At 52.8% G+C, this 26,452-nt stretch overlaps 6 protein-coding genes across 6 annotated transcripts; 3 read left to right on the top strand and 3 right to left on the bottom strand.

The window, feature by feature from the left end:
• Positions 1–5,550: 5,550 nt before the first annotated feature.
• QC763_408630 (uncharacterized protein) lies at positions 5,551–9,883 on the bottom strand. Its single transcript, XM_062912490.1, has 7 exons — positions 8,619–9,883; positions 8,256–8,562; positions 6,939–8,203; positions 6,701–6,871; positions 6,401–6,631; positions 5,696–6,334; positions 5,551–5,600 (listed from the first exon to the last, which is right to left on the bottom strand). The coding sequence occupies exons 1-3, from the start codon at positions 9,716–9,718 to the stop codon at positions 7,790–7,792; spliced, it is 1,821 nt and encodes a 606-aa protein (XP_062765866.1). The 5' UTR covers positions 9,719–9,883; the 3' UTR covers positions 5,551–5,600; positions 5,696–6,334; positions 6,401–6,631; positions 6,701–6,871; positions 6,939–7,789.
• Positions 9,884–10,064: 181 nt separating this feature from the next.
• Positions 10,065–10,976, top strand: OPI3 (Phosphatidyl-N-methylethanolamine N-methyltransferase; the record flags this gene model as incomplete). Its single annotated transcript, XM_062912491.1, has 3 exons — positions 10,065–10,273; positions 10,336–10,375; positions 10,442–10,976. Exons 1-3 carry the CDS (start codon positions 10,207–10,209, stop codon positions 10,974–10,976), a joined length of 642 nt encoding a protein of 213 aa, XP_062765865.1. The 5' UTR covers positions 10,065–10,206.
• Positions 10,977–11,964: 988 nt separating this feature from the next.
• Positions 11,965–15,089, top strand: SMF3 (NRAMP-like transporter smf-3; the record flags this gene model as incomplete). Its single annotated transcript, XM_062912492.1, has 2 exons — positions 11,965–12,277; positions 12,333–15,089. The coding sequence occupies 2 exons, from the start codon at positions 11,965–11,967 to the stop codon at positions 13,748–13,750; spliced, it is 1,731 nt and encodes a 576-aa protein (XP_062765864.1). The 3' UTR covers positions 13,751–15,089.
• QC763_408660 (uncharacterized protein) lies at positions 13,796–15,496 on the bottom strand. Its single transcript, XM_062912493.1, has 2 exons — positions 14,777–15,496; positions 13,796–14,706 (listed from the first exon to the last, which is right to left on the bottom strand). The coding sequence occupies exons 1-2, from the start codon at positions 14,841–14,843 to the stop codon at positions 13,967–13,969; spliced, it is 807 nt and encodes a 268-aa protein (XP_062765863.1). The 5' UTR covers positions 14,844–15,496; the 3' UTR covers positions 13,796–13,966.
• A 607-nt stretch (positions 15,497–16,103) lies between these two features.
• Positions 16,104–24,248, top strand: QC763_408670 (uncharacterized protein). Its single transcript, XM_062912494.1, has 3 exons — positions 16,104–17,283; positions 17,410–18,041; positions 18,089–24,248. Exons 1-3 carry the CDS (start codon positions 17,234–17,236, stop codon positions 23,977–23,979), a joined length of 6,573 nt encoding a protein of 2,190 aa, XP_062765862.1. The 5' UTR covers positions 16,104–17,233; the 3' UTR covers positions 23,980–24,248.
• A 489-nt stretch (positions 24,249–24,737) lies between these two features.
• QC763_408675 (uncharacterized protein) lies at positions 24,738–25,805 on the bottom strand (the record flags this gene model as incomplete). The annotated part of the gene is made up of 1 exon (XM_062912495.1): positions 24,738–25,805. One exon carries the CDS (start codon positions 25,803–25,805, stop codon positions 24,738–24,740), a length of 1,068 nt encoding a protein of 355 aa, XP_062765861.1.
• Positions 25,806–26,452: the final 647 nt, after the last annotated feature.

Here is a 26,452-nt window from a genome sequence, read left to right as displayed (position 1 = left end):
TCAGGAAGTGTGGTTGCAAGTACCAGTGTGATTGCCGATGGGAATAGTTCTTTTGCACTAACAAGTGGAGGTATTAATAAAAAAAGGAAGAGTGCTCAGATGAAATATTGACCGGAAGCAAAAACCGAGCAATCCAGATGCAACGATGCACGTGCTGACAGACCAACAGCAATTCCTACGTGGATGTTAGCAGTCCGGTACAGGTCTTTGGAGACCTGGCCCCCAGCATAACAGTAGAATGATAAACAAATGCTCAGTCACAGTTATGAATGATGACTCGACAAACCACATAAGACGTCTAGTCAAGCTCTCAAATCTGAAGAATCCCGATGTCTCTATCCTTTCAGTCACAGCTAGTTTCACGCTGTTAATGTATGAATAAACAAATTGAAGTCATTGTTTACTTTGGACTCTCGAGGTCCTCGTCATTGAAGTTATCTAAAGTCAAAGTCTTCTACCTGTCTTCTCCAAGTAATCCAGCGAACAGGACGTTCAATGCCTATGCTGCCAATCATGTCTCGAAAAGCCAAGGTGAGGCGGGCAGGCCCCCTCGGAACTTGTGAAAGTGAGTATGGCGTCCGACGATAAGCGCTGCCCAAAGACACATTTTCAGTCTCTTCTTCTATGTCCCAGGTTTTCGTGGTCCTGGACTCCTTCGGCATCTCCTTGATTTTGTCGATATTGACGACTTTGCTCGTAAGAGAAACCGAAGGTACCTTAGGCGGGCTGAAGCTGGGTTGCATCCATCTCTTATAGCTGCGCGGTAATGGTGGCCGTGGTGAACAGGGCTCGAGATGATGCATGCGATTGTCTGTTCTGGACATGTCGAGCAGACCGCACTTTTAGGATTGTGCGTACCTTACGTAGAGGGTAAAATAGAAGAAACAGGGGACTGTTTGCGGGTTGATGTATTTATGAAATGCAAGGCCAGTGTAAGGTAGGTAGGCAATGTCGAACACTCATTCTACAATACAAATTTCGCAAAATGGAAAATACAACATGCTGCGTGCTGTTATCAAATGCTCTCTTGCTCTCAACTCCCAGACTCCTCCTCGAGCTCCTTTTTGAAAACAACCTGAAGCTCATGCCTCTATGCAGTTGATTCAGCGTGGTAGTTCAATTCTACATATTATGGTTAGGAAATATGCTCAATGAAAGTTTAATTGCTTATTAAATTGAGGCTATACGTACGTAGAGAATGATTTGGTGACACTTTTGGTGGCTTCATATCCGCAACTTCGCATTGCCGCCGCTCCGAATAACCCAAATGGAAAATGATCTGATCATTCGTCACTAGCCTCTGATACTTGGCCCTAAACCGATAGTTTCTGATGATGTTGACTTACCTGAGGTCCGAATTCACTCCTGCTTATCCCACAGAGGTCGTCCATCAGACATTGTCTGCGAATCACACCAGTGTCCCAGTCCTTGATCCAACGGACGGGTCATCCGAAGTGTAGCCAGTCGCGCATGGAAAAACTACGGGGAGTGACGGTAGCGCCATTAGGCTTATGAAGTGATGAAATCGTCATCATTAGTATCGCAAGGCGTCGCAGATTTCTTTCACACTCATCACGGTCACACTGGCAGCGGCGCAGGTGCGTGGAGTTGTCGGTAGTTGAGGCCATTTTGTGATGAAATCTGTATTTTTGTGTAGTCGAATTGGAGTTTTCTTTGCGTGGTTGGAGGTCTTGGTGACAGTCGCGAGGAAACGGACAGAAGAAGGGGATAAGAGCTGCTCAAGAGCGCTGCTGGACGGAGGGAATTGTGGGGACAGGAGCAAGCCCGCAGGACAAAATTCACTTGACGCCGGACCCAAAATAGGATCCATTCCCTTGAATACCTATTTATATGCCTGTTGGGATTACAACCAGTTCAGACTAGATACATTGGATGCGAGTTGACACCAAAGCCAAGAACGCCGCCAAAACTAATATCAGATGGCAGTGGTTCGTGGGTATCTTCAAAAGAGAGGTGATGTACTTGCTGTTCTGATGTTAAGTCTCTCTTCCTTTGATATTACTGTCAGTTTACTTCACAATCCGCTGCATCAATAGCTTGCTTACCTTGTGGTTATTGTACTTTGGTGGTAGTTTTGAAGGAACAGAGATATAAACTCTCGCTGGCAGCAAGTTTGCTTTGCACTAACAAGACTTCGTCCGAAAGTCTCACGACTGAGATACAGGTACCTTCCCAAGTAAGAAGGATCTAGTATTTTTGAGAAAGGAGCTCATAGACATATACCTATACCTCCCCATCCTATTTCTACCTGGAGTATGTTTCTCTGTGTCAACACATTGATAGAGGGTGCTCAAGATCTAATTCCATAGACCAGAGTTAAGACGCCACACGAATGCAGCAGACAGCCCTCCACCAAGGCTCAGACTTATTCTAGAAGTTAGCTTTAAGCCGCAAATATACTATGCATAATTGAAGGTCCGAGGACTTGTGCAACACATGCCTATCTGGATACTCAAGGCTACTATCAAGCAGCTTACCTCCGTTGCAGTCATCCTTTTGTATATGTCCTTCCTCATTGTCAAAGTGACATCCTCGACCACTCTTGGTTTCTCAATGACCTTGTCTAGTAGGATCGCTCTATCAACTACGTCGGTTCTCATGTCCAAGCAATCGGCCAGTTAAAAACAAAAGCACCCAAGCTTACCGGTACCTTCACACCTTGTGAGAATCGTCTAACGACCTCCTCGGCCTGTCTCCCGGTTCTTGATCCACGCTATGGGGCGCGAGTGTCGATTGAACCTCGTCGTGCACCAGGGAGGAGAGAGGATACAACGATTTTCGTCCCGCCTTGGCCCCTTGGCGAATCCAAGCGTCGTCATGGTTGCCGTGACGCTCGCTGCCGGGGGTCTTTTGTTCTTGATTACCACGGCGGTTCTAAAAGCTCCCCTTGGGTTTCCCATCTGGAGTCGAATACGACAATCTTCCTTAGACACGATTCAGTGTGAGAAGAGGATGAGATATGCGGTTTGGATCATGACCATAGAGTGGCGTAGGGAGGTGCCGTGGGGTAAGGGAACGGCAATCGAACTTGGGACTGAGGCCAGAAACAGTTGTCAGGTTACATAGAGGTAAGCCAGGTAGGTATGGAGCACAATCGCCTCTATAACGAGCTGCTTCACTGTGTTAATATACCCCATTATTATGCGCGTAGATAGTATATAAGGTCAATAAGAACTGTAAGGACTAGACCTTTAGAGGTGCAGCGAAAAAAAAGGCGACGAAATGCAAATTTTCAAATTGCTTGCTGGGATGAAAAGAAAAGCCGTCGGGCTGCCCGTACTGTGAAACCTGGTTGCGTGGCCTTTAGATTTCGCGCCCTGCAGCCATTTCTTTTGAAATCTAGTCTTTTGAGCAGGCCGGAATCCCTGAGGCCACTTCGGCTAGCATTTGGCCCAACGGAGTTCCCATTGCATGCCTTCCCAAGGCATTCAAGAGACTACTGAGACTGTTTATTTAGGATCGTAATGTCCATCGGGATAACCAGATTATATACATGCACACCCTGAAATTCAACATCCCCAAGTCACCCGACTCAAATTCGTCTCGTTTCGCTGCTCCGTTGGCCTCCAGCGTGGGTAGGTGCAGAAGATTTGTTACTCCTTCCTTCTCGCACCTATTGAGCCCCGAGGTAGGTTCAGACGAAATATTGATTCTTCTGGCGACGAGCTCTGAACGATATGTGCCATTGGACATCCTGTCCACAATGCTGGGATCTTTATGAAAAGGAAGAGAATGATAGTTGATGGCAACAATCCCATTGATAACGGCCGGATCTTAATGCTGACGAGGGCGATGACGAAGAGAGCTTGGATGCTCACCTTGAAGGTCTTAAACTTCCTTCCAAAGAAACAAAAATTATCTAAATCCTTCTCTTGGTTTAAAGAGTAACCTGACTCGAAATATTCTACTTCCTTCCTCTTAACCTTTCGCTTAATAGATAAAACCCTGATCCCAATGATTTCAAAACATTTCTTCCATCACCCTCGCTGTCTCGTACAGTAACCCTAACCCAACCACTAACGCCTTCGCACTCAGGGGAAATAAGGGGCAATGTCAACATTGACTTGGCACAGCCAACAGAAAACCTACAAGTGTTAAAAACAAACCCAAAATGCGACATTCAGCGGGAATCGTGGCATCTCAGGTAGCATACCAAGCAGTAAAATGTGTCCAAATATCTGTAATCAATCCATGTTGCCCCTGCGACATGGGGTTGTAATGAGCTTGCCAGCGCCAATGACCTGATGACTGCCGACAACTTGCTGCAGGAGCTGCGTCCACAAGCTGCTGACTTCACTGTCCTGATCGAGACTTGCAACCAACTGCTATCCAAAATAAGATGTAAATGGGTGGATGGACTACCTCAAAGTAGTAGTGCACTACCTCGGCTTTCTGACCTTTGCCCAAGACTCCAGAGCAAGAACTAGGTTGTTGGGCAACGGCCTAGGAAAGTCGTTGCCGGCGAAAGTGAGGTCAGGAAAGCAAGAAATTGATCAACAAAATTGGTATTACAGAGCTGTTCTTAGTAAGAGTTCTGAGTGTAAAAGGTAAACAGGAAAACAGCCTTAAAGCAAACACCAGGTGTGGGGTCTGGTGAAAGGTGGGCCTTGCAGGTGCCCCTCATAGGTAGGTACGTATGTCGTTCTTGTCACTGTGCAATCAGCACTCTTGGTTAGGATTCCAGTCGGCGGTGCGCATCAAGGATGTTGCCCTATTTCAAGTCAGTACGAAAGTGAACTCGCGCGACCAAAAAAGCTTCACGTACTAGGAGCTGCCAAGATATGACAGCAACTCGGACGTCGGAAAGGTTTCTCAGACTTTCCACGTAGACACTTTGCTTCATGCCCAGGGTAGGTATGGAAAGGCCAGGTAGGTGTCTCTGCAGCCCGTGCCTTGAATCTTGAACTCGGTGTCCAAGAATAGGTAGTTATGAGACGCAGACTGCTTAATGTCCATGGGTAGGCTGAAGGACAGAGAAAGCTCGTCCAAATCTGGCATGGTTACAGTATGTGTTTGTTCTTGGATGGGGTTTGCGTGCCCGTAGCCGTGTTGGTTACACTTTGTCCTTCCACGCTCAGGGGGACGGCACTGCGGAGGCTATAGTTGCAGGTAGGTAGGTGTAGGTCAGGTTCGTGTTTCGGTTCCAAGTGGCGGAGCCTGACAGGTTGGGCATGATCAGGTATGTGGCGGCCAGGTATGCCTTTGTGTAGGTAGGTAGGGTGAAGACAAAAGTAAAGTGTGCTCCAACGAGGCAAGTGAAATGAAATCAGGATAAGTATAAAAGAATCCGGAACTGAACAAGAATCTCATTATCCATCAGTCCCCAGGTCCGTGTAAGAGGGAAGTCTTTTGGCCATCAGCTCCTCTGTCGGAAATGTGTCTCGATAAAACACGTAGTTGGTAAATTAGTTGCCGCGACTCTGGAAAAGTTCCGCCAAAGGGTCCTGTTGAGCCTGGGAGCATATCCTGACAGAGTGCATCGTACTGCCACGACACGCCTGTCCCGAGGTTGACGTCGCGAAGGTAGTGCTTGCTCCAGTTGTTCAGCTTGTGTATCGGGCTCTTGTTACCGGTTCTCTCTTTGAAGGAAAGCGGCACTGGCAACTGAGGTAAGGTAGGTTGGAAACTAAGGTAAGGTAGGTAGGAATAAATGAATGGGAAAGAAAAGTCTCCCTCGCATGTAATGGGCCCCAAACTCAACAAGAAATCCAACTTCCTCCTGGTTCTTGGTAAGACGATGTCTTGCCGACCGGAGGTTGACCCATTCAACCAGGGGGACAACATCTCCCGATGGCTCTGTTTCAAGTAGTTACCTGACATCCTGAAGCAGATCTTGGTGCTGGGAAAAGTTGAACAACCGGTGCTTGGTGGAGGATATCCGCAGAGGTGGTATTGGTGGAAGCGGTTGGCTTGTATGGTAGGAAAGATAGGGTAAGAGGTATGGATGTTGGTGGTTACTGGAGACCGTTAGAGTGCGGCTACCATTTGACATAGGAAAAAGGGGGTTCTATATAGGCACTGATGTGTGTTGATGGTGAAATAAGGTAAGTTGTAAAATCCCCGAGAAGTAAAAGTGGTGCCGTTGGGCTTGCCCAGTGACTAGATAGTCGTCATGAGAATTGCAAGTTGTCGGAGGTTTCTTTCATAGTCCTCACGACCGCGCTTGAAACGATACATCTGGAGGGTGTATGATTCAAGAGATTGGAGGGAGGCTGGTCCTGGTAAAGGCTAAGTCTGCCAGATTCAGAGTCGCCGGAGCAGACACTCGTGCGGCATTATTCTGCAGTGGAGACGATCCTGTATAGCAAGACCTCTTCCGTTGGCGAGTCAGTAGGTGGAAACAAAAATGAAGAAGATCAATATATACAGGTAGCCATACTTCGTTTGGTGATAACTGTGGGGTCAAATATGCTGGTTGGTAGGTTGAACGCAGACAAAGGCGGCCTGAATTTTACGGACGGAGCTGCAATTCTGAAGATTTCGAATGCGGTGTGCTTGTTTAGTTGGTAAGATGTCTGATAGCTCAAGCCAAGGACCAACAACGATGTGCACAACGTTGCTCCGAAGGCCCATTCCATTAGCCAGTAGGTATTCGTCCAGGCATCCCGCCCTAACCCATTATTAGCCTCCCAACCACCACAACCAACGCGCTCATCACAACTCTGCTAGACTCACATACTGGTACTCAAATGTAGAGCTGACGGGCTAGGTATATGGCCTTGGATTTGGAGCGGTATTGTGGCTGCTAGGTGACGCATCATCCTAAGCCTGCTGCACTGGATAAAGTCCAGCCGAGGTCAAGGATGATATGATAGCCTCCTGCCTCTCAGACCAACTCCATACCAGAGCTCTGACACATTCCAGGGTCAAGTTAGCAAAGTTTGTAGGTTAGTAACGCACCATTGGGGTTTACACACCCTAATTGAACTCCTGTCCCTAGCTCCTCCTTGGCCCATTCTCCTTTGCTGATTAACGGATGCTCGGGGTCCAGTCGTGTAAGGTGAATTGTTATTGGGTGGAAGGTGAGGTGAGGGGGCTAGGCAAGGTGAGGTGGGATCTGGTGGATGAGGTAGATGTCTGTGTTGTTGAGATGTGAATTTATCTAAAACTTCGAGCCAGCATGATCAATTGGTCGATAAATCGAGGGGATGAGAAAGGTATCTTATTTGGTCAACTCTGTTCAGGATGGATAGATTGAGCGGGGGCAGCTGGGGGATTATATGCTCTTTACCGGGGGCCCAGGCGATGTCTGCTTTACGTCACCACTTCCTAACAAGCGTTGATTGCCTGCTGGCAACAGGATGAAAGCGTACGGTGTGCCATGAGAGTTTGGCATTGTAACTTGTTTGGTGGCAGCGTTTGTGCTGAGCTGCAATTGGCAGAATGATGGCGCTTTGATAGAAACCTCTTTGTCAGGTGGAAACTGAGCTGCTGGCTGGGGGAAATAGTAGTGGGTTTGGCGACACGGGACCACATAGCTCCTGACCAGGAGGGAAGCAGCTGCAAAGCGAGCTAGCTGATCTTTCAGTCCGCTGGCAAGACGTTGGGAATCATAGACAAGCATGAAAGGATTGCTCAACTCGAAGATATCCAACAATGTTCCGATAGCGACATACCCAACAAACGAAGAACGCCCCAACGCCCCTCAGTTCAGCTTCGGCAAACTGACCAAACGCACAACATCCAAAGCCATCACGGTGACAAAACAGAAATTACCTCCCCAAGTCCCTTTTACACAGAATTTACAACAAATATCCTCGACCAACACTCACCACTCCTCCCAAACCGCATCCGGCAACACAGTTCTCATGATGCCCCAGTGCCCCATGGCACTGCTTTCATGCCACTTGACCAATCTCTCGGTATCGTTCGCCCTCAACACTCCCTCAGCCTCTCCCTCAGCCTTGACAAAGTCCTCCTCTTTGACTTCATGCTGAGGATACAAGAACGCTTGTCTCGACGGGCTGTTTAGCAGGTCTCTGTTGTTAGGATGCCTGAACTTGACTTCTCCAGAAGGATCCTTGGTGCAGAACATGACCATGTTGGTGAAGTCCCTCTGGTTCTTGGTGAAATCCTCCATGTCGCGCGGGTGCTCGCGGAAGGCACGGCAAGCGGGGAAGACAGAGCGGATAGTGTTGGTGACGATGCGGGGTGGGGGGAGGGCGAAGTCTCCGGCGTAGTTCTGCCATGGTGTTAGCAAGTTAGCAAGAGTAAAATAAGAATGTGTTACGCACGATGGCAATGACTCCGTTTGGCTTGAGCAGCGCGTTCAGGTTCTGGAGGAACTCGAGAGTAAAGAGGGGAATGGGTTCAGCGCCACCGGTGAAGACGTCATGGACGATGTAATCGAAGCGCTGCCCTTTTTCGTCAGCTGCCAGACGGGAGGTGTAAGTGACCGCATCCTCAATGACAGCGGTATGGTTCTTGGGGAGCTGGAAATATTCGAGGGCAAATTTGTGCACCACAGGATCGATTTCGACGACAGTGGTGTCGATGCCATGTGCCACAAGAGCAGCGGGGGTGGTGCCGATGCCGAGACCGCTGATGAATGTTAGCTTTCCACCGTCCATGGAGCCACAGACAGCAACATCACTTACATGACGAGAGCTTTCGCCTCATGATCCTTGATCTTCTCAGGGGTCTTGACCAATCTCACTGCCTCGAGCATGGCAAAAACACCATAAATAGGCTCAGCAACCTGGTTGCCCTTGAACTGTCCCTGGTTCAAGAACTTGACCCACTCACCACCCAACAAAGAGTGATCACATCTCATGACCCTGTATCCCTCCTTCGGGCTGTCCACAACCGAGACGTATCCCGTCAAACTCTCCTTCCTGTCCAAAACCACATAACCAACGCTCTCCAAACCCTTGTTCAAGTTCGCAAGCGCATTTCCAGTAGGAAGATGTGTGTTCAGCAACGCAGTATGCAAAAGGGCTGGCAAAGCAAAAACCAGCAACTTTGACGGCGCCAAAGCCGCATAACTTCCGGCCAATGCCAGCTCCATGCCCACTCTTGTGTTTAACACTGACTGTCCAATATGCTCCTCGACCAACCCGCCCAGAATCTTTTCTGAAAGCTTGTAAAACCCATAACCGCCCAGTCCTGGCAAGGCGTCCCGAATCCAACTTGGCAAGAAGCCGGGCATATCTGCACCCTCGAGGTAGGTAGCCACACAAGCCGCACTGATTGTCACCAGTGGTAATAGCGTCAGTCCCTCCGTGATCAAAGGTCCCCATTGTGCCGTCAGTGTTGAGCTGACCTTCCCCAAGAAGAACTGGACGACAGGGACATAAACGGCCAGCAGGGGCAATAGCTTCTCGGGCTTGAACGGCAAGACCCGGTTGAGAGTGAGGTTAGTTGACCAACCAGCGAAACACCCGGCCATGATAAGCTTGGAGTGCCATTTTGATGATGGAATGGAGCCGTAAGTTGGAGAGAGATTGAGCTGAGAGACGGTGGAGTACAGCGCAATGAGGGAGAGCAAGGCGGCTGATTTGAGATAGATGATGGATTGCTCTGTCAAGTAATGCAAGGTTGTCTCAGACTGTGCTTTTTGAGCGAGAGACTCGAGTTCCTTCTCGAAAGATTCGGGGGTGAAGGAACTGTTGGGGTTGATATGGGGGATGGCTTTTGCGGGGGAGGACCCCGAAGCTGAGGAGGACCCTGGGGTGGGTTTACGTTGTTTAGGCGCCATGGCTTGTGGTCATCAAGGTCTCATCGAAGCACGACAGTAAACAAATACAAGACGAGAAAAAAGAACGAGTGAGGTTATTCCATGATGTTTAATCGATGAGTGAAGCGCAATCTGGTCTCATTTATGTCCAAGACTTGGAATGATTGGCTGGTAGTTGGTTTTGAGCTGCGACATCAAGGAGCTCTTGGTCCCGCCGCGCCAGGTTGGGAACAGCGGGGTCGGACCGCTGTAGCTACCCCTGTCATTTGAGCGTTTGCCTGCCGCGGGGAAGAGTGTGGGGGGGACGATGACGCTTTGAGAAGTTTTTGTGGAGCAAACAGCATCACACAATTTTTTAACGGGGACAGCCCGGGTAGCTTCTTTCTGCCCGCATCCATCCACATCCACCTGTGATCTGTGCCGCTCGTGATCACAAGCTTCTTTTTACTTGTTCTTTTCCCTCTGCAAATTCCATCTTGTTGAGAATACCACTGCCAGATCTGCCCATCATGTCTATCCCTCAGCTTCTCACCGAGTTCGTCAACTACGTTGACTTCAACCAGCGCAGCTTCTTCAGTATGTTCATGCGCTTGTGCCAAATAGCTATGCCGGACGATCATCTCTGACCGCTGCAATAGTCTCTGCTGCTGCCATTGCCTTCAACCCTACCTTCTGGAAGTGAGCTCTCTCCTCCCTTTGGATCCAACGCCATCCGACTGCTGCTAACAGCTCAACTCCGAACAGCATCGTTGCCCGCAAGGAGTACCGTGACCACTTCATCACTCGTGCCTTTGGCAGCGCCCAAAAAGGATGCTACGCTCTCGCCGCCACCATCTTCTCTCTCGGCCTCGTCCGCGACTTCCTCTACGAGCGTGCCCTCCGTGACCAGCCATCGCACCCCGCCCTCGAGGGCGAGAATGTCACCTACGCTGCCTACGCTCTCTTGGCTCTTGGAAACATCTTGGTTATCTCTTCGACATGGCAGCTTGGCATCACTGGCACCTTCCTGGGTGACTACTTTGGCATCCTGATGGACAAAATGGTCACCGGCTTCCCCTTCAACATCACCAGCGCCCCCATGTACTATGGTTCCACCATGAGCTTCCTCGGCAGCGCTCTGCTTTACGGAAAGCCCGCCGGTATCCTTCTGACTCTCCACGTCCTCATCGTCTACATTATCGCCATCCAGTTCGAGAACCCCTTCACCTCCGGCATCTATGCCAAGCGCGAGCGCGAGAGGGCCAAGGCTGGTGGCTACGAGGAGAAGAAGGAGCTCTAAGCTTGCTGCTGCCACAGCGGAAGCAGCCCAGGTGTATTAGACGCGGGAGAAGCGCTGGGCTTCGGAACAGATCCGACAGCCGGCAGGGCACGCCGTCTGCATTCTCGACGCTTTTGATGACGCATTTTGCAGACGGCCCTTGCGGCCCAGCGAGCAGGAATTATTTAATGCCAGGTTATTTGGCAGAAATGATATGGATAAGGGATCTCTCCCCTCAACGATGGTGGTTGTGGTGCAGGAGCACCCGACAGAGGACCGGCCATTCCGAAGGTTACTTACCTACGAGGAGGGCCGGCCCGATGTCGCTGGTCATCAACTGGCCCAACGAAACCAAACCAGACAAGTTAGATATTCAGATAGATTGAACATGATCTATTTGCCCATATCTTTTTTGTCTCTCAACCATTCTATGCCGGGAAATGTCCGACATATGCAGGGCCTCGGACACAGCAGCATCACAGGACACAAGGTTTGCGCTACACGGACCCTGTTGACGACACTGCAGTTGGACATGTCTGCTAAATCGTTAGCTTTGGGGCATGACGGCATCATTTTGGAGGCTTCTCCAGGTGACAATTTGTTTCTTGATCCCCATCTGGTGGCTGTGGCTGACTGTTGCAGGCTTGACTTTCGTCTTCTAGCTCCGAATCCGGAAGTCTGATGAGCGAGAGCCGCATGTTGCACACCTACCCGAGTGTACTCAATCGTCCCTTCTCTGTTTGGGGAAAATAGCGAGGGGTTTGAGTGGCTCGGGGAAAACTCCGCGGTTGGGTGAGCGGGTGTCCGCCTTGCTCTTGATTTTCGTCCCTTCTCGTGATCTTTTTGACTGGAACATCAGGAAGGTGCGCTTTTTGTCTGCTGCCTTTGACGCTGTACAATCATCGAGAGCGACATCGCGAACGCCGACGACGAACTTGGACGATAGTAGCTGCCATCACGAACCATCATCCCACGACAGCAATCTCGCACAGAACAGAGATAGGCCACAATGGCCACCACCGCCGTTCCCGATGACCCCGGAGGCGGAAGCCCGGCTGTCTCTACCCCAGTCATCAGCACCGCAGACGACGCTACCCCCAATAACACCAGCAAAACGACCCTCCCCAACCCCGAAGGCGACGCCCTACCCCTAATCCGCTCCCTCCACCAGCGCCTTTGCACCGCGCCCCCGCCATCCCCCTCACCACCAACAACAATAACAACAACCTCCTCTTTCAAGTCCAAAATGTCCAACCTCAAAAAAACGGTTGTTACCTTTGCAAAGTTTGTCGGCCCAGGGTTCATGGTTGCTGTTGCTTATAGTAAGCCCCGTCCCCCCTTCCGTTTCATCAGCATGTTAACAACCCCGGAATGTAGTCGACCCAGGCAACTACGCAACCGACATCGCAGCCGGCTCCTCCTACCAGTTCAAGCTCCTCTTCATCGTCTTGCTCAGCAACATCTTTGCCATATTCCTCCAAGCCCTCTCCATCAAACTCGGCACCGTCTCCGGCCTCAACCTAGCCGAGGCCTGCCGGGCCTTTTTGCCGTGGTGGTTAAACATACCCCTCTACCTCCTCGCCGAAGGCGCAATCATTGCCACCGACATCGCCGAGGTTATCGGGACAGCTATAGCGATCAATTTATTGATTCCGCAAATCCCCCTCGTGGCGGGGTGTGCGCTTAGCATAACAGAGGTGTTGCTTATACTGATTTGGTACGCACCGGAAAAGGGGATGAGGGGGCTGAGAACGTTTGAGTATTTCGTCGTGGGGTTGGTGGTGGCAGTGGTGGTGTGTTTTTGTTTGCAGTTGGGAATGGTCAAGGGGGTGGAGGTGGGGGAGGTGTTCAGGGGGTATGTACCGTCAAGGGAGCTGGTGGAGAGGAGGGCGATGTATCAGGCTTGTGGGATCTTGGGGGCGACGGTGATGCCGCATAGTTTGTATTTGGGGAGTGGGGTTGTGCAGGCTAGGTTGTGGGAGTTTGACAAGAGGATGGGGTTGGTGCCGGCAACGGGGGAGGGGGAAAGGGAAGAGGAGGAGGGGTTGAAGGGGTATATACCCAGCCTTGAGGCGATTCGACACTCGATGAAGTACTCTGTTGCGGAGCTGGCGCTGGCATTGTTTAGTTTTGCGCTTTTTGTGAATAGCGCTATTTTGATTGTGGCTGGGGCGGCGTTGTATGGGGAGGCGGTGGATGCGGATTTGTTTGGGATACACGATTTGTTGTCTAGGAGCATCGCGCCGGTGGCGGGGACGGTTTTCGCGTTGGCGTTATTGTTTTCGGGGGTGAGTGCCGGGATCGTTTGTACTATAGCTGGGCAGATGGTTAGCGAGGGGGCGTTGAGGTGGAGGATGAGGCCTTGGTTGAGGAGGTTGGTGACGAGGGGGATCAGTGTTGTGCCTAGTATTGTCATCGCGGCGGCGGTGGGGAGGGAGGGGTTGGATGCTGCGTTGAATGGGAGCCAGGTGGCGCTGAGTGTTGTTTTGCCTTTTATTACGGCGCCGTTGATTTATTTTACGGGGAGGGATAGGTATATGATGGTCAGGCCGGGGATGGCGAGGTTTGGGGGGCATTTTGGGGGGGAGGTTGCTGGGGAGGGGGAGGAGGAGGAGGAGGGGGTTAAGGGCCGGCTGAGGAGGTTCTTGAGGAGGGGAGGTGGGCAGGGGGAGGGGGGGGTGGTGAGGATGGGGAATAGTTGGTGGATCACGGGGTTTGGGGTGTTGGTTTGGTTGATTATTACGGTGATGAATGTGGCGAATTTGGTGTTGCTTGGGAAGGATGATGGGGAATAGATCGGGGGTTAGAGGGGTTTAGACGTGGTCGCTTTTGATGGAGGGGTGCATTTGAGAGGTGTATCATTGGGTGGGTTGTTTGAATGTTGTTTATTCACGCTTCAACGTGTTGGCATACAAGGATACCGGAAGCTCAGGAGTTCCTTCTCGTTTTCATCATCGAATACTTCCTTGACTCATAAACAAGCATAAAACTTTTCCATTTTTCACCACAGCTCAGTTATCATCCTGCTTCTTCTTCTCCGGAGCCAAGTTTTTCACCGCTGCGAGCTCAGCATACTCCTTTGCGTCTTGGTTCACCTCTTTCCTCCATTCCACCAACGTCTTTGGCACCTCCTCTGCCAGATTATACTCTGCCACCTTTGGCTCCCCAAGCACAGTGTACACCGGCACCGTCCCAACCCACACCTTCTCCCTCACCTCCTCATTCTCCAAATCACCCTTGTCATCTTTCGGCGGCCCCGTCCTCACCTTGGCGCTGCCGGTATCAATCTTGACTTTCATCACCGCCGTGGCAGCCATCTCGCCGGCCGTCGGCGGTGTCCGGGCCTCGTTCCACCGGTTTGGAACCACCTTATTCGTGATGAGCTCCATTGCGTAAAGCTTCTCTGCCGGGTCTGTCACGACGGTGGCGTGTCCGAACAGGACGGCGGAGCGGAAGTTGTACCCGTGGGAGAAGGGGGTGAGGGAGAGGAGGAGGCCGTCGACTGTGGAGGCGGAGACGGTGATGGGGAGGCCCGAGGGTGTGCGGGTGAGGTTGGTGAGGCGGGCCGAGATGTAGCCGTGGATGTAGAGGTCTAGGACGTCACCTAGGTCGGCTGAGGGGCGGTCGAAGGAGCCCATTTGGCCGATCATGGGAATTGTGGCTGGGTAGGGGGTGTTGGGGGTGTTGAAGGAGATGTGGAGGAGGGGGGTGGAGTTGATTATGGAGTGGATTGTTCGGAGGGAGTATTCAGCTGGGGGGATGGTTAGTTTGTTGGTGTTGGTTGGAGGGGAAAAAAAAAAAAAAAAGGGGGGGGGACTGACCTAGGTGGTTGTAGCGCTTCACGGTGTTGTGAGCTTCTTTTGGATATTCGAGGTCTTGACGAGGCATGTTGGCGGTGGTGTGAGGGACCTTGAGGGAGGCGAGGGGTTGTGAGATGATTGGGATGGGTATAAACAGGCTCGTGAGTAGGAGAGGATGACGAGAGTCTTATACGTGATCCTAATGCTTATGAGACAGACGTGTGGTTACAATGAGTCAGGGAATACAGTCATTTATCCCCGTCGGTGTTGGTGATGTGTAGATGTGATACGAGATTTGTTGGTCTGATGCCAACTCGGTTACCTCGAGACTAACACGGACGGTTAGCATCACCGAGACAGGTAAATACTAAGCAAATGACACAGTGGCTCAAGATGTATTTGTTGTGGGTATCTATTTTATCTTCAAGCACGAGATAACATCATTCATGGAGATGTAGGAACTGGAAATGGCGATAAAATGATTGGTCCCGGATGCGAACCCCTCCTCGGGAGCCATCGGCTGCTCCGTGGACCGCTGCTTTCCGAGAACACGGCGTTGAGATGCCGATGGGGCTGGTCTACATATCGGTACGCCTTTCTGATGACTGCGAGCCGGTGGTGGAATATGCGGCCAGAATTGCGCCTTTGTCATGACTTTGCCGTCGGCATACAGGTCATCGGATTGGCCTACCGGTCCGGGCCGTTGGATCGTCGACATAATGAGACTCGGGATGAAATAGGCCTTGTAGTTTACTCGGGTCACCTCCTATTACGAAGTAGGTATTCCAGAGAGCTACGACTTGGAGCCTCAACCCCTCATTGTTACCCCTCACTCATGACAGGACTATGAGGGACACTGTGTGAGGGTTGCTGTTTCGTTTCGTTAAAAGACGTAGTCAAGGCTGATAATTGTACGCGGCTGTTGTGACCTTGATGTGTTCATGTTTTAGATCTCGTCGGCGAATGAATCTCGTGCCAGGCAAGAGCGGTTAAATCATGACACACTCCATCTTGAGGCTATTGGAACACCTTGGCTTTGAATGGCAGGCGGCCGGTGACTAAATGATAAGTTGTGGGTTAAATGCTTGGTGACTGAAAATAATCCTTGGAAGTTGTATACTGAGATTAATGAATAACACTGATTGAATTGCAAGGCGAACAGTTCAAGTTCTAAAGCCTTTAGGATGTTGTTGACTTGGATGTCAAGAGATAGTCACTGAAGCTTATCAGTTATCCACAGCTCCCTTATCAGTGCAAGCAGCAGAAGGTCCGTGCATTCTTCGATAAGCTCTCTGTTAACGACCGGGAGGGGTGGTCCCGCTGCTTAGACGCGTCCAACATCGTGCACCAGAAGGCTCACCTCAGTCTTATACATGAGCCTTTAAGTAGGCCCTCGGATGGATTCTGGAGATACACAGCATATCACTCCACACAAAGACCAACCCCAGGGCGCGTTGCAAATGTGTTCCATTCCCACCAAACTCGGCCGCGGGCGATGACGAAGCAATTATCCTATCAACGCTCATAGACAGACACACACATCGTCACATCATCCAGCGCCTGATGGCTGTTTCGCCGCCCTTTTACAGTTAGCTATCCTCGTCACGAGTCACAGCGTCTGCCCATCCAACTGGCATCCTCCTCCCAGCTGCTTGGGCACACGGACAGCCCGTTCGGGACGACAGACTGGGCATCCCAAGCCATGGAGAAAAGAAGCGACGACGACAGGGTCTCCCCTCTTTTTACTCTTTTTTTATCGCTACTGCCAGATGCTGAAGTTTCTGCAATGAGTCTGTGCGAGATGCGACATCTCAGGTTTCAAGTGAAACACCAAGGACGGGGTTACGATGCAACCGCCGAGCATTGGCCTTGTCAGCCTCGCCTCTCGTCCAATGCCTGCCCATGCCTCGCGCCAGCATGAACAACAGATGGCGAGACTGGGCTTAGCTCCCGTTTACCAAAGGAAACGATTTTGCAAGCGAAGTCCAGACGGAACTTTTCGCCGCGGGCCTTGACTGGATGGCGATTAGGGGGGCTCTGTAACAAGCGCGACAAGCTCTGCCTTGGCAGCCTCTCTGCTACCTCCTCTCATCAGCCCCTTCTCCACTGTCCCATGTCCGCCATCCCACCCCGCGAGGAACCCAGCTGATCCGGGGGCGTTGACCGTCAAGCGTTGCACCAGCAGCCCCGGCCGGGACTCTCTTCGAGAACCGCCTCTCTTTTCTCTTTTCCTTTGCCTTTTGCTCTCCTTCTGTTTGTTTGGCACGACACGGCATGGGCCCTGACATGTCTGCCTGTCATTGACACTATTCACAACATCAACGCCGTGACGTGCGGGAAACGATCACTATGAGACGCTCATTCAACTAACATTCTATTCTATTCTTACCTTAATACTTTTGCCCCCCATTGATTGGGCCTTTTGAGTTTCTCTCTGTACTCGTTCTGTCTCGTTTATACTGCTAATCATCGTCCATCATGGCGAACAACGGTACCACTACGCAGGCCCTCATTGGGGCCTTTACCTTGTCAGTTCTCTCGCCACTCTATGTGTCATATCCCGAGTCGAGGTGTTGTCTGTTGTGGGCGGTGGTGAAGAAGACGGAGGATGAGGATGGACATCGTGAAGGAGGTTAGCTAACATACTGGTATAGCGGAAGCGTGGTCTATGCTGCCTCGGCGGCTCTCGTTCTTTACATCAACGGCCATGGTGCTGCGGTATTCCGCGACAGCCAGAGGCTGGTCCTCGTATTATTTCTTATTTCTTCGGCCCTATGGGCTGCCATCGATTTTGCTACGACGCTCATCGATACCACAGGCTCATCGATGCCATGTCAAATCGGTGTTATTTTCGCTTCTATTTTCGACCAATTGGCGAGGTTCTCGATCGAACAGTTCTTGCTGTGGGCTTTGAATTCTAATAAGGGGGGCAAGCTTTCGGTGGTGCAGTTGCTACCCCAGATTCTCGTTTTGGCCCGGTTCCTCGCCGGTGCCGTGTTTGTCGGCTTCACTCGACCTCAGACCGACGACTATTGCCTCGCGACGACCTCGGCTCTCCCTGTCGGCGTTGCTGTGCTGGCTCTGGATGCTATCATCATTGTTCTTCTGATCCAGAAGGCCTATTCGAGTGGCGGTGCTGCGAAGACAAACTCCAGGTCTCTCACCTCAGTTTTGCTAGGTCTGATTTGCTGGACAGCTGCCAGCATTGTGATGTTGCTAGGCATCACCACCATCCCATCTGCCGCTAGGACAGCTCTCCCTGCCGGCGGACTGTTGGTGCTGATCGGTAAGTTGTACACTGCCTTGCTGGTTCCTTCAACTGACAACCTCTAGTTTTCATTACGGCTGGCGCCATGACTTTGATCTCGTCTAGGAAATCCGACTCTGGGCTTCCCGAGGCCCCTTCACCGAGACGCATCAACATCAGCCGTGATATTTCGACCGCTGACTCGGAATATCCCCCAAGCCGGTTTGAGGATTTGAAGGAGGCCAACATCCGCTCATCGAGGAGCTTCGTCAACCCTAGAGAGGTGCCAAATACCAAGGATGAGACCAGTGCTGGGTTCCCCTTCGCCATGAGCGTCGCTACCCAAGGAGTACCAGCGATGCCGCCGCCCGTGAGCTCCGAATATGTCCGCCAGTTGGAGAGATCGGCTTCTCAGAAGAAGGGCATGTGGGGCGATTTTGGAAAAAGGACATCTTCCACAGGGGGAAGGCCAGTGATTGGCAAGCCAGTCCTCCAGTCTAACGAGGACGGTAACCCATTAAACAAGATCACGGTTATTGATCTTCAGTCGGCGATCATGGCGGATAAGGAGAGGAGACAGACCAGGATTGAGGAGGAGGGAAGCCTATCGGTACCGCACCGGTCCGTCGTGCAGTCGATGCATTTGACTCCCGAGGAGGGCGTCAAGCGGGCTGCCAGCATGAAGAGAAAGGAGGTGGCTTCAGTTTCGTCCCGTCAGAGTGCCTTCCCTGGAGGTCTGCAAGCCGACAGCTCTGCCTCCACGACCTCGGCCCAGCTTTCTCCTGCCAGTGATGAGACTCGTCGTAGATCACCACGCCAGCCAGAGCCAGAGGAGCAACGGCCCTGGACCCCTGAGAAGCTGACTCCTGCCCCTCAACCTGCGAGGGCATCCCAAAATGACGTTCGTCCAGTAACAGTGTTGCTGCAAGCCAACATCCCTCAGCCGATCCAAAGACCTGGCATCCGCCCGTCGCGACAGTTGCCTCCCTCGCCCGACACCCCTCCTCAGGAAACAGCCAAGACGCCGCTCCAGAGAAGACCCACGATTGGTCTCCCAACCAACCCAAGAGCTCGCGGCATCCAGGTTGGCAAGGAGATGGGTGCTTCGTCACAGCACAAGACCATCATGTTCATCAACAACATCGAGTATCACGACCCGGTTGCTGTTGGAAGTATCATGAGCAGGGCGAACACTCTGCCCTCGAAGCCAGCCCCAACTTCCAAGGCTCCGGCCAGGGTTGCTTCAGTCGTCAACCGTCCGCGACCTATCCCACGAAAGCCGGATAACATTGCTTCTCCCAGCCATCGCAGAAGCAAGTCTGCCAGCTCTCTTTTGGGAAGGAAGTCCATTTTGGATGCGACTTCTGGCAGCCCTACTCAGCTCCCCCCGCTCCCACCTGCTCCCAGAAGCGTGGGATTGCCTGCGAGGCCACAACCCAACAACACCAAGAGCATGACCTTTGACGAGAAGATGACTCTCCTCTTCCCCGCCCCACCAAGGTCAAAGTCCGTTAGACGCAGATCCTCCTCAGTGCCCGAGCTCCCCAGAATTCCCATGTCCTACCTGGATACTACTTCCTCTACAAGTGAAGCCGACAATCAGACGGTGTCCAACCGCACCACCAAGACATCTGTACGGACTGATAGCATCCTCGAAGTGGACGAGATTCCGCGGAAAGAGTCAAATGTCCAAGCCACGGACGAAACAAGCAAGGCATGGATTAGTGCCTTTGAGGCTGGCAAGCAAGAAGACAAGCGCAAGTCTTCGCCAGTCATTCCTGCAATCCGAGCCTCAGCTTGGACCGAGACTACTGTGGACGATTTGGGAACAGCCACAAACTGGAGCTCCATGAATTCTCCCGAGTACGCCATGCCCATGGCCATCATGCCGGCTCAGGGTCTCCCTGCTGCTGTTCGGATGCCTGCTAAGCAGGTTGCTGAAGAGCCCAAGGAGGAGACCAGGGTTGTCGAGTCTCGCAACAGCGATGACGTGCCTTTCATGCTCGACACGTCTACCTTTTCCAAGTTCGGTATGCGGAAATCCTGGCTCGTGGACGATGAAGTAACCATTCCGGCTCCCGAGGAGCCTGAGCCTGAACCAGTCCCTGAGCCTGTCTCTGCGCCCAAGCCTGCACCTCAGAGCCAGTGGCACAGGCGTGTTGGTGACGAGTGCCCTGCGTTTTCCAAGGACTGCTTGAGCAAGAAGGGATGCAGAAAGACACCCCCTACTCCCCTTTCGCTTCGCACCCCTAACAAGAAGGCCGTCATCGTTCACGCTGAGCCTTCCCCTCTGGAGTCGCCAGAACACGCTCTGCAACAGATTCAGGCCCAGCTCAAGAAGCTGGAGGAGCCTGAAGTCAATGCTGACACGCCTTCTCAGCGTTTGGCCCTGCTCGAAATGATGGAAAAGGAAATGGGCATGCAGGTTGATCACTGGAAGGAGATGAAGCACGACATCGGTCGTGACTCTCTCTCGAGCGTCCAGACCAGCTCGCCCGCTGTCAAGCGTGACTCTGTCGCCAGCGTTGCCAACATTGTCCCCGAGACCGCCAACACCAGAGTGAGCATCGGATCTGACCGCAGGGCTTCCCGCATTGCTCGCCTGTCCAAGCACAGCAGCATGTCCAAGATTGAGGAGCAACCTTCGGTCCGCAACTCTGGCAGCGCTCAGATGAGCAAGTGGCAGAAGCGCTTGACTGAGGCGCAGATGGAGTACATGGACGCCCGTCTCCTCCGCGAGAGCAGCGTCAACTTCTTGCAGCTCACCAGAGCTCAGCTTGCGAGCCCAACTCCCCCGGAGTCTGACGCATCCTCCATCAATCTTCCGGAAGAGGAAGAGGTTCCCCCTGTCCCAGAGCTCCCGGCGAAGTGCCTCGAGCAGACTCCCGAGCCCTCTCCGGAGCAGCCCAAGGCCGAGTGGCTCTGGACCCCGCCAAGCAGGTCTTCCGCCCCTGCTGGTCTTTTGTGGACTGCTCCCATCAAGGTTGCTGAGACCGAGGTTGTGCTCCCCAGCCTTTCTGTCCGCCCCATGGCCAGAAAGGAGCCGGAGCCCCTCCAGATTCACAGCACCCACCTCTGGCGCAAGCCTTACACCAACACCAGCCGGTCCACCACCGGACTCTGGAAGCCCGTCTGGGCCTCAGCTGCTCCCCCAGCTGAGCCAGTCAAGCGTGTCTCACAGGTTGCGGCGCCTCAGCCCCAGAAGGCTCCTCGTCCGGTGACACAGCGCCCGCCTCGTCGCAACAAGCGCGTCACTCTTCTCCCTGATATCATCGAGAACCCCGAGCCCTTGCCTAATAAGAGGGGCACTCTCGGCATCTTCCAGTTCCCCTGGGGAGAAAAGTCCGACACGGCCTCCGTCCAGGCTCGCCCTCCTGTCTTGATGGCCATGCCTGGTACCATGGCCTCTGGTGCACCTGTCCGTTCCCAGCAGACTGAGCTCAACGAATACTCTTCTTCGTTCTTTGATGACTACGATGACGACGATGACGTCGTTGACGGCATGAACTCTGATGAAGATGGTAGCGACGATGGCTTCGATGAGACCACCCTCTGGGAGATTGCCAGCCTACTCAAGGTTGACAACGTCCCCTCTAGAAGCAGTTTGGTTCCCTCTGAGGACTCTGTTTTGGGTGACTATGTTGAAGAGCTCGAGTCCGATGATGAGGACCAGTCTTCCCGCGAGCAATCCATTGTCATTGGCCTTGCTGAGCCCAGCGAGCTTGTTGTTAGCCGCAAGCGTGATTCTGCCACCCTCGAGAGCGATGCCCTTACGATCCTCAATGATGCCGTCTATGAGCCGGAGCCCCAAGTCCAGAAGAAGCCTGTGTCCAAGCCTGTTGCCAGGATTGGCCTGCCTTCCAACCCCCGCCCAGCTCCGCCCGGCCCCGTCGCCGAGTCGCAAGTGCCGGCTGCCCCGGCCTCGGCACCCAAGCAACCCCAGTTTCCTCGCCACCCCATCAAATCCACCCAGGCCGAGACCGCTGTCAAGCAGGTCTCTGCAGGTCTGTGGAGCCCACCCGTCACATTGGATAAAGATTCTTCGCGGGGTGGGTTGTTCGCCGTTGACTCGAACCGCACCGTATACCGCACTACCACCGAGGAGCCTGCTGCTCAGTACATGAGCCGCAGCCCCCGTCCGGCTGAGCGCAAGCCTCTCGACAGTTTGGTATCGACTTCCCTCTGGACTGCTCAGACCGAGGCTTGCAAGACCGAGCGCAACTGGATTCAGAACAAGACAGTCTCTGCTGGCTTGTGGACCCCACCTGTCACTGATAGATCTTCCTCGCGGGGAGGTCTGTTTGTGGTTGACCCCAGCCGCACTGTCTTCCGGACCACCACTGAGGAACCTGCTGCTCAGTACATGAGCAGAAGCCCTCGCCCGGCTGACCACAAGCCCCTCGACAAGCTTGCCTCGACCTCTCTTTGGACTGTTGAGGCTGTCGTCAAGACTGAGCGCAACTGGATTCAATCCAAGCCAGTGTCGGTTGTTACTGGTGTGTGGAGCCCGCCTGTCGTTTGCAGATCTTCTTCGCCTCAAGGTCTCTTTACCGTCGACCCCAGCCGTACCGTCTACCGCACCACCACTGAGGAGCCCGCTGCTCGTTCCATGAGCCGTAGCCCCCGTCCTGTTGAGCGCAAGCCACTTGAGCAGCTCAAGTCGACTTCTCTTTGGACCCTCGAGGCTGTCACCAAGACTGAACGCAACTGGATTCAGGGACAGGCCAAGCCCAAGAAGACCACCCGCCCTGAGTTCAGCCTTGCCGATTGGCGCGCCGCTTTGAACGAGGCTGTTGCCGCTAGCTACCCCAAGGTTACTCGCATCGCTGCCACCGCCGCCGAGTGGGACGCCGCTCTTGAAGAGGCCCTCGCCCTTTCTTATCCTGCCAAGTTTGACTCCTCGGTCCGCCACCCCGTCTTCGCGGCCAAGAGTTTGATCACTCGCTCCGAGTGGTTCCACCCCGCCGCCACTAGTTATACCTACGACGTAGCCAACGTTCACCCCGTCTTCTTTGGCTCTCTGACCATCACCTGCCCTCTTGAGTCTGTCCACCCAGCTATCTCTTCCTACGCCGCTAAGAAGCTCCGTCGTCAGGCTTCCAAGGCCAAGCGTGAGCGTTCGGCCTCCTCATCTACCCGCAGCAGAAGGGACACGATCCAAGCCCAGATTGAAGCTTTGGAGCAAGAGAGGTTATTCGCCCAGCAGTTTGCCCAGGCTGAATACCGCCGCCGCAACACCTCCATCTCCACCCCCTTCCCACCACCTCCCCCCATCCCAACAGAGGAGCCCACCATGGCGACGACAACGTTTGAGACGGTGCAGGACATTCAGCGCCGGTTGAGCCATCGCATCCGCGAGTCCCTCGTTATTTCTCGCCAGACCACGCCTGAGCAAACCCCCGTGTCCACCCCTGCTAGGACTCACTCCCGCTCGAAGCCTTCTGCTTCCAGATCTCACAAGTCGAGCAGGTCGAAGGTCCCTGCTGTTGTCCCTACCAAGCCGGCTGCCACCCTCTGGGCGCCCCCTGCTGCTATGGCTGTGATCCCGTCGCAGCAGATGTGGGGGTTGGCTAAGGGTGTTAACACCCCTACTGTTGACGGCGCTGTTGAAGACGCTGAGAGCGCTGCTAGGAGGCAAAAGGGAAGGAAGACGATTCAGAAGAAGGCGAGGAAGGTGGAGATTTTGGGGCAGATTAGGGCTGTGAAGAGGGGGGAGGATCCTTTTGAGAGGTTTGAGGGGCAGGGGTTGTGGGCGGCTGTGCCAGTGGTTGAGAAGAAGAGTGAGGTTGACTGGTTGCACAAGGTTTGTGTTGCGAAGCCGGTTGTGGAGATGAAGGTTGGGAGGGAGAGGAGGAGGACGAGTGTTAGTTTGGTACCGATTCCGGAGAGAAGGGAGGTTGTGAGCGAGGAGGAGAGTTGGAGAGCGGGGCATGGGAGGGGGGAGAGTAAGGGGAGCAAGGTTGTGTTGAGGTATTAGCTGCGTGGATGATGAAGGGGTAATTTTCTTTTTTTTTTTTTGTTCGGACAGGAGGGGGGATAACAACACCCGCCGCTGAGACTTTTTTGTACTTGATTTTGGAGACATTTTTTTATTTTTTTCGGATACGTATATTTTTGTTGTTTATGTAGCCTTTTTGCGCGAGGGACAATACCTATCCTGTGGAATGATGGATGGGGGGTGCTCGTTGTGTTTAGCTATGGAAAAGGATCGATGGATTGGAATGAAAACTCATGATCTTTGGAGAGAGCTTTTTGTGTGTGCACTGATGGTGATGTGATTTGTGATGATTTTGTGAGGGCTCTGTCTAGGTGAAGAGTGAATAGGCCGAGGAGAATGGGCGTTGGAGAGATGGGGCTGAAAGATGGGAGTGAGAGCCGGGTCCTCAGAGACGGGATGGAGAGATGGGATACGGAGATGGGATGGACGGAGATAACACATGGGATGACCCCTGAAACCAGCCCACATTTCCTCCAGACAAATCATCCGAACGTTGAGGTGTTGTTCCTGCATCAAGCATTGGCGTCAATGGCATTTCGGCCTGTTTTTTGGTGGGGATTGCCACTGTCATCCGTTCAAGTCGATGCGCTTTATCACGCATTCAAGCAATGATACATGGAATAGTTTGGCTCACCATCCTCTCACCAAGAAATGCTTCCAAGATAGTAATACAAACCTAAAGAGCCCTTCCTATCCACTCTTCTCTACCTAACCATGACATTAAGGCACCTGAAGAATTAAAAGTTCTGCGAAACTGAAAACCTCCTACTACTCCTCACCAACAACCTCTCCCTTTCCTTCCGCTTCTCCCCGTCAAAACTCTGCCTTGGTATCCCCAACCCCAGCCCCAAGCCCAACCCAGGCCTCTCCCACTTGGACGCTGCTGCCCTCTGTTCATCTGGGTGGTTGTATTCCAACCTCGTCACTAACACCGTATTCTTCTCCCTTTCCCTCTGGCACATCTCCGGCTGGGAAGTTGACTGCGTCAAGTACCACTCTTTCGACAGACTTCCTTGAACGCTATGGTGCGGTTGCTGCCTCATCTCTGGCTGCGAGGCTGATTGTGTCAAGCTTCGTAGCTGGGCGTAACCATGCTGAGGGGGTGGTTGGAGCGCTTGGTTGGGGTAGGTGTTCCGATTGGGAGCTCTGTACGGTCGCGGAGGGGGGATTAGAGACCTGGTGTTGTTTGGCCTCTGGGAAGTTGGGCTAGGTAGTGGTGGTGGTGGTGATAATACCACTTCCGACGGCACTCGTGGTACTGGTGGGCTGGGAGGAGGTGGTGGTCCAAAGTTCGCCCAGACCAGCGCGTTCGTCAATTCCCCTCCCACTCCAAAACCAGAAGATATACCCTCCGGCATCCCCATTCCCATCCCCATCCCCATCTCCCCCTGCAGTGGTGTAGTCTCTCGTTCTCTGCGTACCAACTTCAATGGCGGCGGCGGCAACTCCTTATCCTCAGTCCTCCCCCCCTGCTTCACCACCTCTCTTCTCCCCTGTTCCTCTTGTTGTTGTGTCTTCATCGTCACACTACCACCCCTCTCACTCCCACTCTCACTATCCACCCACCACTTCCCCCCCTTCTTATCCCCCCCCTCCTCCGCCAGCGCGTACTTCCTCCTCCAAAAAAACAACACCATCCCCATCAACGTCCCCAAAACAATCAACCCAAGCACCGTAACCGCAGGAACGACAATATGAAGCTGGAGCATCGACTCTGGCAAAACACCACCACCACCAGCCTCCGCCGCCGCCGTACCATTCAAACACGCAGCTGTGACGAGCGTCTCATTACAGAGGAGCTCCATTGTTCACAAAAAAAAAACCAAAACACCCCAAAAAAAAAAACCATTTGGTTTTCATCAAAATGAGAGATCGAGAAAACCTGCTGAAAAAGGTGTTATTGAGCCGGCTGGGTAGTTAGAGTACAAAAAGTCCATGACCACCACACCACACCCACCCACCACCTAGACCACGCCCCATCACAATACCCTTTTGTTCGCATAATCACCACAAACGGCCACAGAAGTTGCCTGCGTGTGACCATGGCTTATACTTACCGACTATGGGCAAGACTGAGGCCAGCTGTGGTGGTGCCTGGTGAGGCAGTGAGCAAGCCACAGTGCAAATCAGCTGGCAATGCTTGATGTTTGATATGGCTCTCGGACGACGGCCATCTTTCCAATCGTTAAGGTGGGCTGCCAATTGTGCCCTCAGACCACAGCAAGGCGGCCGAGTGCAAAGTTGGGGGTCGTGGGGGCCGAATCTTCACTTTCAGGGGCACACCAAAGAAAGCGATGATATGCGGCGCGGCCCGCCGACTACCAGGCCTCCATCCACACTCATGCATTTGAGCCTCAATACTCGGAAAAAGAGCTATGTGAAGTGCATTTTTAGGGCAGTAGACAAAACTTAAAAGTCACCTCAGAAACCAGAACCCACGGCAGCGGCGGTT

This window comes from Podospora pseudopauciseta, chromosome 4, assembly GCF_035222475.1.
Source record: "Podospora pseudopauciseta strain CBS 411.78 chromosome 4, whole genome shotgun sequence".
Taxonomy (NCBI): Eukaryota; Fungi; Ascomycota; class Sordariomycetes; order Sordariales; family Podosporaceae; genus Podospora; species Podospora pseudopauciseta.
This window is presented reverse-complemented; position numbering and strand designations above follow the sequence as displayed.

Excerpts from the sequence above, each read along its gene's own strand:
- QC763_408660 (XM_062912493.1), bottom strand. The coding sequence starts at position 14,843 with ATGCCTCGTCAAGACCTCGAATATCCAAAAGAAGCTCACAACACCGTG. Across the intron at positions 14,707-14,776 it reads GAAGCGCTACAACCACCTAG|CTGAATACTCCCTCCGAACA; the intron begins GTCAGTCCCCCC and ends CCATCCCCCCAG.
- QC763_408670 (XM_062912494.1), top strand. The coding sequence starts at position 17,234 with ATGGCGAACAACGGTACCACTACGCAGGCCCTCATTGGGGCCTTTACC. Across the intron at positions 17,284-17,409 it reads CTCATTGGGGCCTTTACCTT|CGGAAGCGTGGTCTATGCTG; the intron begins GTCAGTTCTCTC and ends ATACTGGTATAG. Across the intron at positions 18,042-18,088 it reads CGGACTGTTGGTGCTGATCG|TTTTCATTACGGCTGGCGCC; the intron begins GTAAGTTGTACA and ends GACAACCTCTAG.
- QC763_408630 (XM_062912490.1), bottom strand. The coding sequence starts at position 9,718 with ATGGCGCCTAAACAACGTAAACCCACCCCAGGGTCCTCCTCAGCTTCG. Across the intron at positions 8,563-8,618 it reads GAGGCGAAAGCTCTCGTCAT|CGGTCTCGGCATCGGCACCA; the intron begins GTAAGTGATGTT and ends AACATTCATCAG. Across the intron at positions 8,204-8,255 it reads CAAACGGAGTCATTGCCATC|AACTACGCCGGAGACTTCGC; the intron begins GTGCGTAACACA and ends ACACCATGGCAG.